Below are 19,458 nucleotides of genomic sequence, written 5' to 3'. Positions count from 1 at the left end.
AAAACTTTACCACCAAGTTTGGGGAATACGTTCGTACAAAGTTTTCTTTTTGAAATGGACTCATTAATCGCCCCCACATTCAATTCGAAAGCACCCTGTATTGTTTATACTTATATAAACATTTATCGATGTTTAATTTCAGATTGTTGATCGTAATAGTATAGGCGATTTTATATATAAAGAGCAACTAATTTAAAATTAATTTATTCGCCATATCGTTTACAGGCAGCAAAAATAACTTTGGGCCAGGTGCGATCCTTGTGAAACACCGGAACCAACACTATTGCATAAAAGTTTTCATATTTTTTAGTTAATTGTGAAGTCCACTTTCAAAGGCAACTTCTGGTATGAAAGGCATCTGAAGGTGTGAAATAAAACGGAATCAAATACATTGGACGTCTTTTATTAAATGTTTTTTTGTTATAAACGTGAGTTGAAATAATACTTTCTCTTTAAATAATACAATTAAATAAATGGATGAAGGGGAGATCCAATGTTTCGGCACTATTTTCGAAGTTGTCATACATCCTTTTCGAATGTTATTTATTCCCTATCTTTAAGTAAGTTGATCGAATGCTGAAAATAATGTCGACTAGTAAGCTGAACGATACACTATAACGAGATCGCGTGTAGCGATCCCTGCAACAAATAAAATTTACAAAAAAAAAAAACTCAAAACAATTAGGTTTTAAAATTATATCATTGCTTAGAAGTAATGATCACGAATGTAGGGGTTTACAATTCCTTCTCGATTTTAATCAGTTCTTGGATACCGTCGTACATTTCCTTAACGGCTTCGAATTCGGTCAAACCCATACGCCTCTTGTTGGAGATGTCATAGATACCACCTTCAGCTTCGGTGTGCTCACCACGAGTGCCGCGCACTTGCAGATTGTACTTACCCGCCACCTCTTCAAGTTTGGCCTTATTGGCGGCCAATTTTGGTACCTTGATGTGCACAGAAGCTCGGACGGTGGTTCCCAAATTGGTCGGGCAGAAAGTAAGGAATCCCAACCTGTCGTGATGGGAGAAAGGAATACGCTTCTCGATATCGTTCACCGCCGTTACGAGACGACGGTAGACTTCACCAAGATCCCCTCCTTGCTGCATGGAGATAATACGAAGATGATCCTCCTCGTTGCACCACACCAAGAAGGTTTTGTTTTCATTGTGGTAGATCCCACGACCGGTCGGCCAGAATCGACAAGCGTTTGCGGCTTGCAAGAACCTGTCGCCTTCCTTGAACAAAAAGTGATCGTCGATCAGTTTCTGTTGGATTTCTTTGCTCATGCCGGTCAAGGGATAGAAGGTTCCCTTCAGCTCTCCTTCCAAACCGGAAAGGGTGCTCGACACTTTCTGTTCCATTTCCTTGTATTGCTCTTCAGTTAAGCAGGGGTTGAAAGGGTAGCCCTCGAGGGATCTACCGCAGCGAACTCTGGTGGAGACGATGAATTCGTTGGCGGGGTCCAAGTTGCCGAACACGCTCACGTCGCCCCAGTTCTTTGGCGGATGCTTGTCGCTCCTGGTGAAGCCCTTGTGGTAGTCCTCGATGATAGGGTCGAACAGGTCGGCGAATACCGTGTAAGCTTCGGCATCGGGGGCGTAAATACCGATTCCGGAATCCAAATTCTCAACACCTTCGAACAAAATAATAGATATTTATGCCATTGCTTTGAGGTAGAACTTGCCTGGACAAGCCTATTTAAAACTAACCAAAACCCTACCTTTTCATACACTATATACAATTTTTAATCTGGCATCACTGATTTGAGGTAGCACCTGCTTGGAAAAGCCTATTTTGAAGCTAACCGAAACACTGCCTTTTCATACACTATAAACAATTTTTAATCTCTCATCGCCGGTTTGGGGGAGCACCTGTTTGGAAAGGCCTATTTCGAAACTAATCAAAACCCTATGTTTCCACTGACTGACTAAAAGAAATGAACTAATTGCTTATGAGAGAAAGAAGATATTTTAATAGTCACAGTTTATGCCGTTAATACCAAAAAATTAAGACATGCACAACAAATATCACCACACTTGCACGGAACTGCACAAAGGGAAATATCATTTAATTACCACGTCTGGAGTTGTTATTATGGAGTACCAAGTGGAATTAGCACGCGAATTAATTTTCACATACAACACATAACTAATAATGTATAAACACAGGTAAACAAAATTTTATTAGCACAAAAGAGAATTTAGAAAAATTTTTAAAAATCAGTAACCTTATAAATTTACTAGAAACTGATTTGGTTAGTGAATTAAAAAGGTTTATTCCCATCGAGTCAGGAGAGTTCTGTCCACAGTTTGGCCTAGATGATTAGAGGCTAACCGGAACTGCTGATAATATGACTTATTAAACCTATAATAATAATACTAGGTTTGAGAATAAGAGTATGGGCTCAATTCAACAATTATCTACTCATTCTGTCTCGACCCTCAGGAGCATACATAAACTGCAAATTAATATGTACCAATTCAACTATGATGATATTTTACCTTTAATTATTTAGTATAGCAAAAAAAAAAAACAAGATACTGCGATAATGAACTGTAGCATTTAACACGTCCGGACGATTTCTTATTTATGGCGAACACACTAATTGCTGTTGATAACAAACAAATGCCAATAATTTCGATTATACAAAAATCACACAAAACACAATATAACACATAGGAAATTTAAAATGGAATAAATATACCAGCTGATCTTTGCAGTGCGCATGCGCAAGCCAAATTTCATGTAAAGTGGGTTATCTCTATTTACATGTGAATAAATTGGGTTAAATATTAAATCATATTTAATTTTGCTAAATTCTTAGGATAAAATACTAACCAGATTGAATAACATCCAAGAGGGTGGAACCGAATGATGTTTTCTTCGTCTTCAGTTGATCGAATACATCCTTGGTAAGATATTTCTTGAGTAGGGATTTCGAGTCGGAATCAGCGAGCTTCTTGAAGCCGGCTTCAAGTTTTTCTAAAACTGCGGCGTCCACCATTTTTTGCTTGCTGCAACGAGATTATAAACAAATTACATTTCTAGTTTGCATCTTGGAGGATCCAACATGTAGCACATATCAAATAAATTTGGTTCACCTTTCTTAATGCAACTGCATATTTTTGAAAAACTTACTTCCGTAACACAGATATTTCCAATGATCGAGCCATCCCCAAACAAGTTTACGAATTAGACGTACAAAAATTTTCAATTTTCAATAAATCCTTTGCTCAGCCGCAAGATGAAATCATGAGTGGCTACGATGAAAACATCTAATAACTACCCCTCATCTTAGAATTTCACAGACCAGAGTACCAATTTTTAACGGCTTTGGTATTAAATTGCTGGTTGCCTAACGCCGTAAAAACCCAAAATATTATTTAAATGAATCCGAATTTTGAAAATAGTGCCACGTACGTTTTTTCGGGAACAAAACAATGAAAATTTTTCGCATTTAAATTAATATTTAAAAATTATTAATGCCAAAAGCGAATTAAAACAAAAACTGCAATAAACTTTGAAATTAAATTCTCTTTGCAAAAATATGAGTGGATACTCAATTAAGAATAAAACAACGTGTAAAATAAAGATTCATTAAGTGATCTACAGTTATTTGCGAAGCAACAAAAGATCCACATCGCGTCGCTAAATAAAATGGTAAATTAATGAACTTCCCGACAATTTTCGAACGTGAAATGAAATGGGTAATTAAATAAATAGAAAATGCATACTTCGTCGCGCGACATGTAAAGCTTCCACATCCACAGAAGGCACCCCATCACGACCCATCATGCATAACGAATTTGTACAAACCCAACGCTGTCATCCTCTTTGGGATTTTTCGTGTTTTCCTTCGAAGCACACCCGCCCATTTTTAAATCTATCTAACACTACGCTAAATGGATGGAACTATTCGCAATCGGCATGGGGTTGTGACGACGCCCTTGTACAAAGCCGTCTTCAGACCCGGTTTCCAACAGTCCAACGTACCCACTCAACTTTTAGTTTTGACTGACTTGGTAACAGGGCGCAGTTTTCACATCGACAGATCGATAGGAGCATTTTGAGCGCGTGACGTGCAACCAATAGAAAACCTCGTTTTCGCTCGACCACCCTCCAGTTCCGATTCAAATTCGATTCTTACCCCCCTCTCCGCTTTCGATAGATAATATATCACGATACATTTTTTCCTTTAAACGATTTTTATTTCAATACCTCGATAGGAAAATCAGCTTACACGTAATATGTAAATAAGATTTTATGATGAGATTTCAATCCAACTTCGGGCCGAGATTGATGACGTCAAGATAAAAGCGTTAACAGGCCTGGTACGCTTAATATACTTACAATATTAAGTCGTACGTAGTTATTCAACTTATTAGAATGCATTAGCTATAATTAGGTAAACGTGTGACACATTGTAAAGTCCATTGTTTGCAATATATTAATTCTGCAATCCGCAATAAATCTAAAACCTTTTTTATTACTTTATTACGTGTCTGGGACTTTGCGGGTTTCGTTTTAATTGGACCGACTATATTTGCAAGCGATATCGTTCCCTACCCTCAGATTTCGTTATTATTTAAAACTCCATCCCATCAATAAGACTTTATTTCGATAACTGGATAGCTTTATGCGATAACTCAAATGCGCAAGTCGTTCAAAACCTGGGCAGGTACTTTTAACATAACGTACCTCCGTTGTCTGAATATGAGTTCGTTAACCTTCTGCAGACAGTCTTCTGAAAAGGATGTTAGTCATCGTACGTTATAGTTGTATAGAGTGCACGCGAAAAGTTCTTGCAAGTGTAGGGGTCAAGCCCTTATATTTTTTGAAAATTTGTGGTTCCCGCGATGATAGCAAATATATTAGTGATTATCAACTAGAATAAAAATCTAGCCTAGAGTGTTAAATAAACTTAATTAAACACCCACTATCTTAAATTATTGTTATATATCTAAGAAAAAATTACTTGCAAGGTAAAAATATTTTGAAGAAATTCTACAATTATATCATTATAGCTGATTTTTAAGTTTAAATTTATATTAAAATGTATGTTCCATCGAATTTCTTTTTCTTAACTCTTTTTTACCTCGAAGGATCACCTGGCGGTGTGCCAGCAATTAAAACGCGAGCTCAAACTTAAAATGAATTTGTAACTTAAGGACAACTAACTAGTTCATAATATTCAGACAGACTATATACGCAGTTTCACGCCACAGTGTTGCCTATCTGGCTTCAAAGTAAAAATAGCAATTTAGGACTTAAAATTAAAAAAATTGAAAACAATTTACCGTTTACTGCAACGAGAAATATATCTTGAAAATATCATATATATTTTTCAAACATATTGCTTGATTTGAACTGGTGTATTTAAATTAAAAATATGTAAATTAAATCACGTAGAAAATATTGAAAACCAATAATGAATATTTTTTTTGTGTACGAGCTGTAATATTATGTTCAGTTTAGAAATATTTATAACAAATGCGTGAAATAAATAAATATTCATTAATACCTACCAATTTTCCCCCTATTTCTTTTCTTAATATTTTTTGTGGTTACATGCAAAATAAATATCAAAGAACGGATATTACGTGTCTTTCTACGAAATAAAATAAAATATTCCACCAGAACATTCTATACAAGGTGACGCGAAATTATTTAACCACACGTGTCCTGAAACAGGTACAACTGCTCTTATAAACTAACGTGATATTGAAAATTTATTCAAACATATTTTGGGTTCCATACACTTTATGAAAATAATAAAATTTCATCCACAAATTCTGTATTATTGAGACTCTACAAATATTTTGGTTTTGTTTAATGCACATTTCATTCGAGACTGAGAATATATTTTTTTAAATATTGCATTAATAGTTGTTTATAGTTTAAAATAGTTTTTATCCTATATCGATGTACCTAGCAATGCATACTGGATCTAAATATTAATCACCCCATAGCCTTTTCGCATAACTCACTGTTTTAATTAAGTATGACAAATTCAAGAACAATTTTCTATATAATTTAAAAATGGTGCACACGGCGAACCTATAGAACAGCAGCATGTTATTGTCCTTCCTTTAGAATAACCCAAGACTTATTTAAAAAAATTATTATGTGCGATGAAAATGAAATTAAATTTAAAAAAAGGAAAAAAGAATTTAAAATAAAAATATTTGAAAAAAATTAAAAAAATTTATAACTAGATTAATTGTTTATGAAAAACGTACGAAGCCAAGCTGTCTTGTATAGGTAAAAATCTAAAATTAGTGTAGTTTGCGTGTAGTTAATACAATAACTTTGAGCTCTGCCCCAGAGCCAAAAATTTCGTGTGTATTATATTTCGTATCGCCTTTCTCGAATTACAATAACTACTTGCGACTACAAGGAGTTATTGTAATTCTTCAAACGGCAATGCTCATATAATATGGATCAATTTTTTCTAAAGTTAAGTCAATTGATCATTTAATTATTGCTTAAACGATTTGTCTTATTGTTTACGGTGTTACAAATTTTCTTAAACATAAACCATTCGGTTTAAAACATCTATTTGTTTATTAACAATTACAATCAATCAACAATGTTTAGCGGAGCTAGCGACACAAATGTTCTTTCAAACGTAACACAAAAACAAAAAAATGATTAATATGAAATTTTACGGTAGCGAAATATTGGGATAATTTTTAGTCACATAGCCATTAAGGTGTGTACCGCTATTTTTATAAGGAGATAAGCGAACAAAAAGCGTATTAGTTTTTTGTTTGCTAAACATACATTTCTTTTTTCGCTTCACAAACAATAATATAATGCCTACAGGATATGAATCATGGTCTAATCAATTACACCGAATTTAGTAAATTGCCGTCGGTTTGTCGTCTACGGAATTTACCGGCAACTCTGCAAAGGTTACGTAAGATAAATTCGATTTTCCGAAAGCGCCAAGCTTTCAGAACCGGGAAATAATATTCCTAGATACGTATATACGGCGAAATATGGGCAGCACAATTAAAATTAAAACCGTAAACCCTCCCCCAAAAGCCGATACAAAAAATTACGCTTTTGAGAGAGCAAAATATTTAAATTTCGCGAATTAACCTCTACTAATGTATTCCGCAATGATATTAAAAAAGATTAATGATTGTACCTTAGGTAAAGTTTTCGGAAAACTTGAAACACACTCAACTAGGATTAGACCTACTGTGAGACTTGGTAAGAGGTACGCACACCGTGTAGATGAGCTCCTGGTGCCTACCCCACTCTACCCTGTGACGTAGTGCAACGCTGCACCAATCGTTATTTGCGACGGAGAATAGTTCTCTCGTTTGAAAATTTGTCCGATGCAGAGAGACCGCAAATAAATTGTTTATTATTTGGCCGTGAATTTTTCAGGCTTGGCTGGGATTTTGACACAGTCAATTGTTATCTAGAACGATCTAGGGATTTCGTTATGCAATAACGGGTTATGGATAAATTTCGGGCTTAGCGTTTGCTAATTTAGCCGTTATTTTTTCTTTTCTCTTTGGCACTAAAGACGTCCGATAAGAATAGAAACCATCGAATCGTTTGGCATAAAATATTGCAGTAATTTTCTTTCTCGCTGAATTATTAAAACGACTACATATTTATTATATTTATTTGGGTAATTCATTTGTCGTAGGATTGGTCTTATTTATATAATTCACTCTTTGTTGTTTCTCGTCAGAAATATTAAATAATTATTTCTTCACACTTGGAAAAGAGATCAAATGGGGAAGAAAAAATATTAAAATCATAAGTGAAAAACAGGATGTTATTTTAGTCTAGAGTTTGACAATATTACCTATTGTTATAGTAACATTTAGAACATTTAAGCTCCAAGCACACATACCTTCAGCTTCAGCTAGTTCTACAAAGTAAAATGATTTTAAAATCTCACATTAGAAAAGCGCAAAAATAAAATACGCCAACTTAAATTGTCTTTACTTTAGTTTCTTTATTTATCTTTTTTTAAAAATGGCATCATTCAAAAGCATCCAAAATTCACCATCCAAAAATTCTGTGGGCATTCTGGGATATTAATTGAATTTAATAAAGTCTCTAGTTGTTAAACCGATATTGGCAGGCCTAATTTTTCAACTCAAAATGGAGTTTATTAATATTCGTTTTAAATAATAGAAAATTCTTTTACGCAAAAGTTCAAGTTGAACATATATCACCTTTTAACCATGTGATATTAAAATAACGAAAACTCGTGTTATTTTCGAAAAAAAAATCATCTGACTACGTATTCCAGCGTCATTTCACTTATCTAATATTTATTTGATGTTTTGATTACCTGATAAAGTACATTCAATAATCATATTTAATTCTTCTTTTTAAAGACCGCCTAGAGACAGGAGTTAAAAATAAAAATGTGCTTTTGTGTGAATTTCCACTTGCCGTGTTAGCTGTTATACCTAATTAAATTATCGTATTTCTTAGTGAAATAGACAACATTTTGCCCTATTAACTAATATAATCGGATATCATCGATACGATATAAATGATTTTGTTTAAACGATTATTTTATTAACAAATCGATTATGGATATTGTTTTAAAATTTTAAGAACCAGAGGTGTGTAAAATTAATTTTAAGCTCGCCTAGTTTCTTTGATTGCCGGATCAGCTGGATCAGCTTTAAAATCACCAAAATCATTAAAACCTAAAAAAAAAGAGAACTAAGAGAACAGCCCGTATTTTTTAAAAAAAGTTTTAAAAATCAAATTATTCACCAGTATGTACCTAAATATCAGTATCAGAAATCCCATAAACTCACTTATCTATATTTTATTGTTAATTGTTCATTATTGAGACTACGAAATCCAAAATCCAAAGTTTCTATTGAACTCTTAGCCTTATAAAAAATAGCACAAGCCAAAATTAGAGCATATCGGTGAATTAAAACAGTGAAAATTCGTTTTAAGCTTGTACTAAGTTGAATTAATGTTGTTTTACCAATAGAAAAACCAAAAAGTATAATTTAGGTACTTTAGATCAGTTGAGATGGGGGTGGCCATAATGTCCCAAACGTTTTTTTGATAATTAACAGCCACAACTGTCTCTACCAGCATGTCATAAATTGCTTGTGAACAAGAAATGTATAATACGAGAGAATAAATTCTGGTTGGTAATTAGATTAGTAGCAATGGATGACTTCACTGCCTGTGAAACTTATTTAGTACACAGAGGGGTTGAATTTAGGCTACTAAAACTAAAAATTATGAGCTTTTTAGAATAAATCAATCGATATAATTTGACTCTTGCTATGTTTCCGGTCAGATGTTTTAAAATATCACGAATTTTACGCAAGATGCTGTTTTTGCCAAAATTTGTGACTGACAAAGATTATGCAACGGGCAACAGGAATAATGGAATTTTTATTTTTTCTCCCACCGATATAGCAATTTAAAATAGCATACCGCTTTTTTTGTTTTCTCCTAATTTTGTAAAAAAACTTTTGAAAAATTGAACGTTAATTATCGCTGCCGCGTGATTTTTCAATCGCGTAGAAGTATTGTTTTTAACCGTCCTTGAATTTGTCTGTTCTGAATTGGTGTACCGCAAAATGCAATTGCTGAAGCGAGACCCCCCCCTACACTTTTATTTTGCTTTAAAAATTAATCGGTGTTCAATAGATGTGGTCAGACTGAATCAAAATTACAATAAGCAATGTATTGCGGAATGTCGTGAACCAAATTTAACGACAGACTCAAAAAATATGAAAAATCATTCATATAAAGTTCTAAGGAGATATATAGAGGCCCGCCGATGTCGATAATACAGCAGCTTATGAAGCAACTACGAAAATTTTTTGAGACGGTCCATTCAACATGCGCATGCTTGACATTTAAGATCTCATTTTTAACCAGCAGCGGCAAAATTCATTTAGATCCAACTACGGCAAAGGAGTTAACTGTGTAGATATGGCCCAAAATACGTAAAAAAGTTTATATAAACTTATGTCTTAGAATGATTCATTTCAGAGATACAGGATATTCCGAAAAAAAAAAAACAGTGACTGAGTCAATTAATTTAAATAATAAAAAAGTGGTACGCCAATTAGTTTATATTTAGTTTAATTAGTTTATATTAGTATAGTAAGATACTAAGTTTTTTTTGAAATACGAAAAAAACGATTTTTTTCGCAATATTTTAACACCCTGTATCTCCAAAGCGAAGCATTTTGGGGCATTAATTTATATGAACTTTTCCACTTATTTTTATATGCTGAATATCTGTTGAAATTTCCTCATTATAATTCGGCCACAATGTGTGCTCCTCGCTATATCCAATATACTGGGTATACTTCAATGCGGGATTTATCAGACTTTCTAATAATATCGTTAAAGTTGTAACTTAATTTGAACATTTTCCGAGAACTCTTCAATTTTACGATTCGGCCTTGCAGCAAAATACGGAGCTTAAAGATCATTTCTAGGATGCCCATTTTAAACTTTTTTTCAAGAGCTTTCAAGATATGCCTCCCTCAATTAGCAAAATTAGAAATCACCCCCTTAAATATTGCCGCATCTTTTTTAAACACTTCGCATACGGATATTCGATATAAGCGACATAATTATGGTTCCTTTGATGCCGCATTTATATTTACATGTGGTTTGTATTTCACTAGAAATTATTATAAACGTATTATTTCTCGAGTAATTATGAACTTTAACATTAGAACTAGTTGCTATATTCAAATTAAATTCTAACCCTATACGTCAACTTTATTTATTCATCAGCTGCTTATTCTCAGGCTACTATCGATTCCATTGCTAAAAGTGGCATGCTTTTATTATCCAACCCGAACAACTGCTGAAACTTTGATGTCATGGGTATTAGGTAATAAATTAACTTTAAAATTTCCATTATACTTTTTTAAATCGCATCCTTTGCTGTGACCGTTACCGTGTCTCTAAGCCTCACACTAAAATTCAACTCTTTTATAAAATTACTTCAGCTGAACGTTTTTACAACTGCGCATTTGGCGTTCCATGGACCCAGAATGTTTTCCACACAACAATAATCAACAAAAATAGCATTTTTAATTTGCGATTTTTTTTACAGAATTGCGAGTAAAATATACGAATAAATAAACCTGATAACAATTTATTTAATAATATAAGCAGTAACTGTATAGATATATAAATGTATATATTTGTATATTTTTAGTAGGAAACTTGTTTAGTTAAACTTTTTGGGACAATCAGGCACTAGATAGAAGAGGTATTTCTTTAGATTCAGCCGTATTTTAAAACGGTAAAAGTTATGGTTGATTAAAATTTTGTTGGTCAGATTTTTCCATATTAATAAAATCGTTCACTTTGTTAATTGTAGCAGTGGGCCTTGTCATAGGTCTTCTATTCGGTCCAGCAGCCAAAACGGAATCTTCTTCCTCTGGTTCGCTGCTTTCTTCGTCATCTTCGTCTTCTTCGTATTCAATATCGTCAAAAGCTTCAGCGCGAATCGGATGCGGTGAGGGGGAACGTGGCGGTTTGGGAGGGGGATCTAGAGACTTTGAAGGCTCGGGAATTTGAGGTTGAGGAGGTTTTACCAGCGATGGGGGTGGCGGTGGCAAAACGGGCTCTGATTTTGGTTGCGGAGGCGGAGTTTTTGGAATTTGAGGGGAAGGCGTACGTGGAGTTATCAATTTCGATGGTTCAACTACCGGAATTTTTGACGGTTCGCTCTTTTTAGGCGGCAACGGGCATACAATGGCGGTTTCTTTTTGTAGTTCTGTGGGAGACTTCTTGTTACCAATTTTCTCCCAAATTGTGTTTCTTAAAATAAGAAAAAACAAAAAGCAAACATAAATATACATGCATAACAAAAACAAAATTCAATAAATTAAAAATACACCAAACAATAATAAATCAAGTGAAAACAATAAATTCTAAAGTTGTAGTTGTTTGTTTTTTTTTTAATCAGAACTCCGACTATTTTTAACATTTGTACAATGATACTTTAAAAACGAAACCCGCAACTTGCTGACGGCAAAATATAATGATCTGATTCGACTTACCTTACAAAATGTCAAAAATTGAATTTGGTTTTAGATTTTCGTAAATAATTTTTATAATAAGATATTTGAGACTCCCTAGTCTACATCTTATTGTTAAAAAAAAATAAATTCGTAATCTAAAACAGCTTTATTTAAATTAATATATAAAACAATATAATATATATCTAAATTTTTAAAAAATTGTAGCGAAAGCGTTTAATTTCATTGTTGTCGCAATGTCAAAATATACATTAACATAAATACTACACAAACACCACAATTTCAATTTGGCCACAAAAAATTATATAGGAGTGGGCAAATTATGACCAACTAGCATAGGGGCACATAAATTTTCCAAAAAATATACCAACAGAGGTAGTCCCGCAAGCGTAACCCCCAAAATAAACACACCTCACGGAAACTGGATAATCTATAAATACTTAAAGGATCGTTGACCCTATATCCCCTCAACTATTATGCATTTAACTAAATTTAAGTGAAATTTCAGCATTTTTTCTATTTTCCCATTGGTTTGAAATGTTCGCCGCTCGACATAAATAAAAGATCACGAGTTTTCCAAAAATAATTTCCGCATTTCCAGGGCCACGGCCGTTCCCAGGCTTTTAAATATATCTTTCCGATATTTTTATATGAACGTTGCTTTTCTACTGCTGTTGCGTAATAACGATGCTTAAAGTCTGACGATCACCACTAACTTAAATTTTAAATATATTGTGTTGCCTTTTGAGAATACCTATTTTATTAAAAGTGTCATCAAATCAACCCAAAACACAATTATTTAAAAAAGGTAGGGGGATAAAAGTAAACTTCAAGGGCGGGCTTTAGTCAATAAGGAACTTAAATTAATTGCAATGAATGAATAAATAAATAAAGAGTTACTTGGTAATTAAAATGTCTACTTTGGTCCTAATTACAAAACCTTAGTTTTTACATAATAACAGGAATTCTATTAGGTGTATCCTATTTTTAACTTTTACCATAGCTATCTAATTTCCGTCCAATGGTAGGCAACCAGCATATCTCGAGTTATAGAAGGACCTAAATTATGAATTGTTGATGATGGTATGTAGGAGCGTTTTTTATGCGTTGTATGACATGCATATTACGACTAAGAATTGCGAAAATTAAGCTTTAACTATTAATAATTAATAAAAATTATATGATTCACAGAATAAACAAACTGTGCAATATAAATAACACCTAATTCTATTTTTTGTTCTGTTATAAATTAAAGATATTGTTGCGGTGCCGATCTATAAATCATCTAAATCATTAGCGTAATATTAATTTAAAAATTCAATTTACTCACCGATATTCTTTGTAGGTCAAAATTGAGTACCACAAAGTGAACATTTTTTGCGACGATCTAAACGATCTTATTGGAATAAAAACGGACTGCTTGCAATAAAATTGCAATCTTAAACGCCAAATTTCTACCTGAAATATTATGAAAACAATGCGTTTTAATTATTTTTCTGATAGTTACTCACGAAGTTAAATTTATTTCATTACTATGTACTAAATAAAAATAACTTTTGCAAAATTAGTACGCACCGTTTTACTATCAAATTTTATTTTCTCACACAAACTGCTTCCACGAAATAACACATCCAAAATTCATCTAATTTGCCGAAATATGTCACTAGACTCACCAATCACCATAGACATACCCTGTTAACCCCTATAGTTTTCAGGATACAATCCTGTAAGATTATGAAATCTTCGATTTTGTTTTATGCAACACGCGTTACACTGGTGTAGTTGCGGTTGCGAATCTGTTGAATGGAATGAATAATAAATTTGTTAGAAAATTATTTCAAAAGGACAACAATTGTTTCGTGTTTGTGTCTGTATGTATTTTCCTTCTTAATATAAAAAACCTTAATTTGTTCATTTTCACATTTGAAAACGGTGCTGATTACTTCAGTGTTTCTGGTACGACGATAAGCTAACCAAAACTCTAATCCACTTTTCTGTTCTCTGTTCTTTAAGATAATGTGATTCTGACTCTGAAATGCATAGTAAAATTTTTTCCATTATTTTTTGTTCTTGCTTATTGGAGGAAAATGTGAACTATTTAAAGCACAACCATATGCTAAAAGTTTTCGTTAGCTCTTGCTTTCCAATATAAAAAGTTTTAATTACTCATATAATCAGAAACCACATTAAATCGTAGTTGTTTTTTTGGTCTGTGTACACTAATTGGCATCATTTTACAACTTTGTACTGTTTATTTCTCTGGGGGCCAAAAACTGTTTGCTGCTGTCAGAAGTTAAGCTGTTCTTTTTACAATATTTGTGGCGCACATGACTGTTTAAAACGTTTTTAATTTGTCAAATCGCCACAGAAAATAAATAATGTCACAGTTTCACAAAGTGGAAGTGAACAAAACGGTATGGGAAGTGCCTATTCGGTATCGAATGTTATCAGCTGTCGGATCTGGGGCATACGGACAAGTATGGTAAATTAACACCTACGTAAAAAATTATTTTTATAATGCATTTTTTTTTACCAATATTGAGTAAAATGATGCTTTTGACTAATCCAGTTAAACTACTTTTATTTAAATTTTTAGGTTACTATGTTCTAAAATAGACCTTGCTTTTTTTAGTTCTGCCGTGGATACCCAAACAAAGAAAAAAGTTGCGATAAAAAAATTAGCGCGTCCTTTTCAAACTGCAGTTCATGCAAAAAGAACTTACAGAGAACTTAAACTGTTGAAGCATATGAGACATGAAAATGTTATAGGATTGTTAGATGTGTTTTACCCCAAATATGACAACAGCCAGATTTATTTGGTAACCCACCTTATGGGAGCCGATTTAAATAATATAATACGTACCCAAAGGCTGACTGATGATCATGTTCAGTTCTTAGTTTACCAGATATTACGGGGCTTAAAATATATTCACTCTGCGGGAATTATACACAGGGATTTAAAGCCATCAAATATTGCGGTAAATGAAGACTGCGAGTTAAAAATATTGGATTTTGGCTTGGCTAGACCAACAGAAACTGAAATGACGGGTTATGTAGCCACAAGATGGTACAGAGCGCCTGAAATAATGCTCAATTGGATGCATTATAATCAAACTGTTGATATTTGGTCTGTTGGATGTATTATGGCCGAATTACTTACAGGAAAAACTTTATTTCCTGGCACAGATCGTATCCTTTTTTTTAAAGAGAAATTTTATGGAATTAATAAGTTAAGATTTTTAAAACATACTGAGGAATCACATAAATATTGATAGAAATGATTTTTGAAACATTCTTTTTCTCTATTTGAGTAACCTATTTAAAATAACATTTCCTGCAACTTTCAACTTCATTTGTTTATTAATAATGGCGAACTTATTTTTTTGCTTTTCCAAAAAGAAATCAAACTAGAAAATAAGGTTTCAATGATACCATTGGATGGTGGAGGAAAGTGCTGCTTATTCTAAAATCCTTTTTTTAAATTAAAATAGTAAAAAATGATTCCTGATTTTTTAACATTTTGATTTGTTTTTGAGTTTCTGGGGATGTACATACTTATTTTACACACACCATATAGTTAAAATATTTATGTGGTAAAGGAATTTTGTTGTTAATGCTATAAAGAATAATCCTTATGATAAAAGCAGATATCCACCAACTAAATTTAATAATGGAAATACTGGGAACCCCAAGTGAAGATTTTATGAGCCGAATAAATTCAGAAAGTGTAAGTCTTGAGAAATTGCGTGTTTTATCAATTTTCTGACCTAATACATTTATATGTTTGCTTTTTAGGCTAGAAATTACATAAACTCATTACCACCAATGCCTAAAAAAGACTTACAACAGTATTTCGTAGGAGCTAATCCAAGGGCGGTGGATTTATTAAGTCTAATGCTGGAAATTGATAGTGACAAGCGCATAACCGCAGAACAAGCATTAGCTCATTCATATTTGACAGCGTATGCCGATCCCAATGATGAACCCATTTCGGCCCCATTCGATCAAAGCGAAGATATAAATTTGCCCGTAGAGAAGTGGAAAGGTGAAACATGATTTAATTTTACTGCGAACCACAATAAATTTCCTTGTATTTTTGTTTCAGATTTAGTTTTAGAGGAAGTCAACTCCTTTGTATATATTCCTATGCCTAACGAAGATAGTCGCGAATAAGACTCAGTGGCTGGGACTAGATGTACATTATAGGTAGTAGGTAGTATATTTGAAATTCACCAATTCCAACAGGCCATTTGTAAATTTTGGTTTTTAATAACCAATTTTATTTTGACCGCTATACCAATGTTCGAGTTATTGTATAATTTCTGCTGTCTAACATGCCTAATTTGAGTGTACAGTGTGTACTATTTTTGATGGTTTTACCAAAGTATTTTCCTTATTAATGAAGCCAGCCCTTTTCAGCTTTCGAGACCTGAGATGCTTTTTTGTGTAATTAAAGATGGCACAAATAGGAATGTCATAATTCTCTCAGTTTTCGACACTCTTTGTACTTCACTTATCAAAAAGGTGTAGACTGGTCTGGGTAGTCAGTTTTCTTGTGGAACCCACAAATTTTGATATATAGACGAAACTTGTGTATGTATAATATATATCACAAATACAATGAGCTTTTATTTGCAATAAATACAAAGTGTACCATAAAAAAGCTAGTTTAGTTTATATATCAAAATTTGTGAGTTTCAAAGGAAAACTGACTACATTACTGGATCCAATGTAAACCAGTTTTCACTTTTTTGCTCAATTAACGCATAAACAAATTACAAGGGTGGTCTAAAAATGCAAAATTTTTAAAAAACCGCTGTATCTAAAATTATAAGATTGCTCTATATTTGATGGATTTATATCATAGAAAGTAGTATTGGGTCATGAAAATAGCTAAACGCGAGTTTTTGTCATATGGGACATACGCAGTAAAAACTAACAAAAATGGGACAAGCTGTACATTAGTATTAAATGTAGTATGGTATATGGTTTGGTATTGAGAATAGTATTATCCAAAACGTGGAATTTTTCCAAAAACATCTAGAGTCTCTGATTTTGAATATGATGTTTTGGTTAGTTTTGATTAGTTGCTGGCTTAAATAACACATCAAATGCTTAAAATGTTGGATATATATTACAAACTAGCCGGTAGTGAGCACAACACAAAGTTTCTATTTTTAATGACGAAAATGTCATGAAAAACATCCCTTAGGAATGAAGTCCTTTCTATTAAATGGCAGCAATATTTTTGTCAATATTTTAAAAAATACATATATGTATTATTTTTGAAACTGACGCAAGTAAACATTAAAAAAAGATCGTAAAATTTTAGTTATTCAGAATAAAGTTAGGGCTTGTGTTAATTGTAAGCCACCCGGTAGATTCATAGATAGTTTATTGTTAATTAATTGTTAATTGTTAATATTGAATCCGTACTATTAACTAACGGGTTGTGGCACAAGTTTTTATTTTTAATGACGAAAATGTAATGGAAAAACATCCCTTAGAAACTAAGCCTCTTTTTGCAATATAAGATATTCAATATCGACTATTTTAAATTTCATACTTTACTTGAATGGTTTTGGAGTTTTGCTTTATTTTTGAAAATGGTCTAAATTGTAATTAATTAATGTTTTTGTAACAAAATTTTTGTTATTAAAATAAAAAAGTTAATTGTGTTAATTGTGGGCCACCCGGTATATCCATATTTATGCTAAAATCGTTCGGCTAAATTAACATTAATTAATGATTGTTGTCAATTATGCTCTCCCTTATAAAGAAGACATCAAATTCCAGTGAGAACTGTGGTAGAAATTTTGATGCTAGAATATGAATCTTCATTTTATTCAAATTTCTGTATTGTGTATTGATTGTTTAAATTTTGTTATGTTAATTTGTTGTACTAATTTAATTGTAATATGCTATCCTACATCATCCTTGTAAGCAACTCAACGAATGTCCATGTCAATTCATGTGGCCTAAAGAATACAGAGTGAAACTATAGCAATATTTTACTTACCTTAGAGTAAATATTTAGTTTTGTATCCAATCTTTAAAGAAAATGTGTCCCAATAGGAAAAAAATTTAATTACATCTGAAAACCCTCCATATAAAACGTATAAAATGGTGTCCACTAAAATTAGCAACTCGGGAGTTCTTAATATGAAAAGAAATAGTTATTTCTTCATGCATTTCAGTTGTATTTTTATGTAGGGTGTTATATAAATATTTTCAATAACTTATTAGAAGCATAATATTTACTTATGTAACTACGCTGGGGCACGTTTTTAATGAGTTGGTAATCCACGTACTTTGTACTTTAGAGCAAGTTTGTTCGATAAATAGACATTACTTTGAGCAACTGAAGTGTAGGTGGAAAATTGTCTTTTTATTCTTCCATTCCCTTAAAAAGTTGGTGAAAAAAAAATATATTTTTGCCATCCAACCTCCATAACAAAACGAAAATCTAATCTCATTTGGAAATGCATTCACAATTAAACATCCCTTATATTGTTAGTTTCCTAGAGCTGTGGAGCATTTTACTTTGACTTTAATCATGGAATAAAAGGATTTTTCTCATTTTGTCCCTACCCATTCCTTTCGATTTCAGTTGTACTGTGTAAGATGCTTGTCGGGGTTCCCAATGGAAAGCATATATTTCGGTTGTAGAATGTAGTTCGTTATAAAAGTTCCAATATCCACGCGCAGATAAGACCACAAATAAGATTAATCTCTCCCCTGCTTTCCGTTTTCAGTTACAATGTGTTGGACGCTTATCGAGTTTCTCAATATAATGCATAAATGGCACCCCAAAGGTAGATCGTTTGTCTGTCGAGATGCTACTAACAACGCATAAATGGCATTACACAAGCAATGGGATTGTCATTACACGCAGCGGTGACGTTCCGATATCAATTTTGTATTTATAGTTTATTTCTAAAATTCGGAATAAATTCTAATATTATTGTATTTTTATATTGTATGATTGGTGTTTTATGGTTGTGTTATTGTACTCTTACTGTATTCACCATAATTCCGAATTAATTTATCTGCAATTAGCATTTTACGACTTTATAGCACTGAAAATTAAATTTGCAAATTAGAAATAGTTATCCAGGTCACCGTATGGGTACGTTAAGCATTTAAATAGAGTTGCGGTTGTTTAAGCTGTAGGAATTCCTTTTATCGATGCATCAAATCTTATTTGAAAATGGTTTTCCAGGCTAGCGTATGGTGCCACTGTTTTTGTGATACCAGGTTTTTTTAGAGAGTACATTTTTTGACCCGAGTATTCTGTGGTTGGAAGATGAGCAGGGCAACGGATGTCGTATTGGTCAGGATCGGCGCAAATAATTCCCGCCAAAATAATGCTCGGGTTGTTCGTTTAATGTTATCCTTTTTCTAGTGATTAGCGTAAACAACATT

At 32.9% G+C, this 19,458-nt stretch overlaps 2 protein-coding genes across 5 annotated transcripts; one reads left to right on the top strand and one right to left on the bottom strand.

The window, feature by feature from the left end:
• Positions 1 to 387: 387 nt before the first annotated feature.
• On the bottom strand, positions 388 to 13,758 carry LOC132695781 (arginine kinase). 4 transcript variants are annotated; one of them, XM_060660240.1, is made up of 4 exons: positions 13,609 to 13,758; positions 13,364 to 13,491; positions 2,843 to 3,018; positions 388 to 1,637 (listed from the first exon to the last, which is right to left on the bottom strand). In XM_060660240.1, exons 2-4 carry the CDS (start codon positions 13,405 to 13,407, stop codon positions 736 to 738), a joined length of 1,122 nt encoding a protein of 373 aa, XP_060516223.1. In that variant the 5' UTR covers positions 13,408 to 13,491; positions 13,609 to 13,758; the 3' UTR covers positions 388 to 735. The 4 variants fall into 4 exon arrangements, with proteins under 4 accessions (XP_060516223.1, XP_060516224.1, XP_060516221.1 ...); XM_060660241.1 differs by lacking the exons at positions 13,364 to 13,491; positions 13,609 to 13,758 and adding an exon at positions 7,158 to 7,316; XM_060660238.1 differs by lacking the exons at positions 13,364 to 13,491; positions 13,609 to 13,758 and adding an exon at positions 3,821 to 4,045.
• A 148-nt stretch (positions 13,759 to 13,906) lies between these two features.
• Positions 13,907 to 18,937, top strand: LOC132695782 (mitogen-activated protein kinase p38b-like). The gene is made up of 5 exons (XM_060660243.1): positions 13,907 to 14,515; positions 14,666 to 15,222; positions 15,681 to 15,760; positions 15,829 to 16,078; positions 16,139 to 18,937. The coding sequence occupies exons 1-5, from the start codon at positions 14,412 to 14,414 to the stop codon at positions 16,204 to 16,206; spliced, it is 1,059 nt and encodes a 352-aa protein (XP_060516226.1). The 5' UTR covers positions 13,907 to 14,411; the 3' UTR covers positions 16,207 to 18,937.
• The last annotated feature ends 521 nt before the right edge of the window (positions 18,938 to 19,458 follow it).

Source organism: Cylas formicarius, unplaced genomic scaffold, assembly GCF_029955315.1.
Source record: "Cylas formicarius isolate icCylForm1 unplaced genomic scaffold, icCylForm1.1 PGA_scaffold_12__32_contigs__length_19106922, whole genome shotgun sequence".
Classification (NCBI taxonomy): Eukaryota; Metazoa; Arthropoda; class Insecta; order Coleoptera; family Brentidae; genus Cylas; species Cylas formicarius.
The sequence above is the reverse complement of the archived record's forward strand: the minus strand, read 5'-3'. Positions and strand labels throughout refer to the sequence as shown.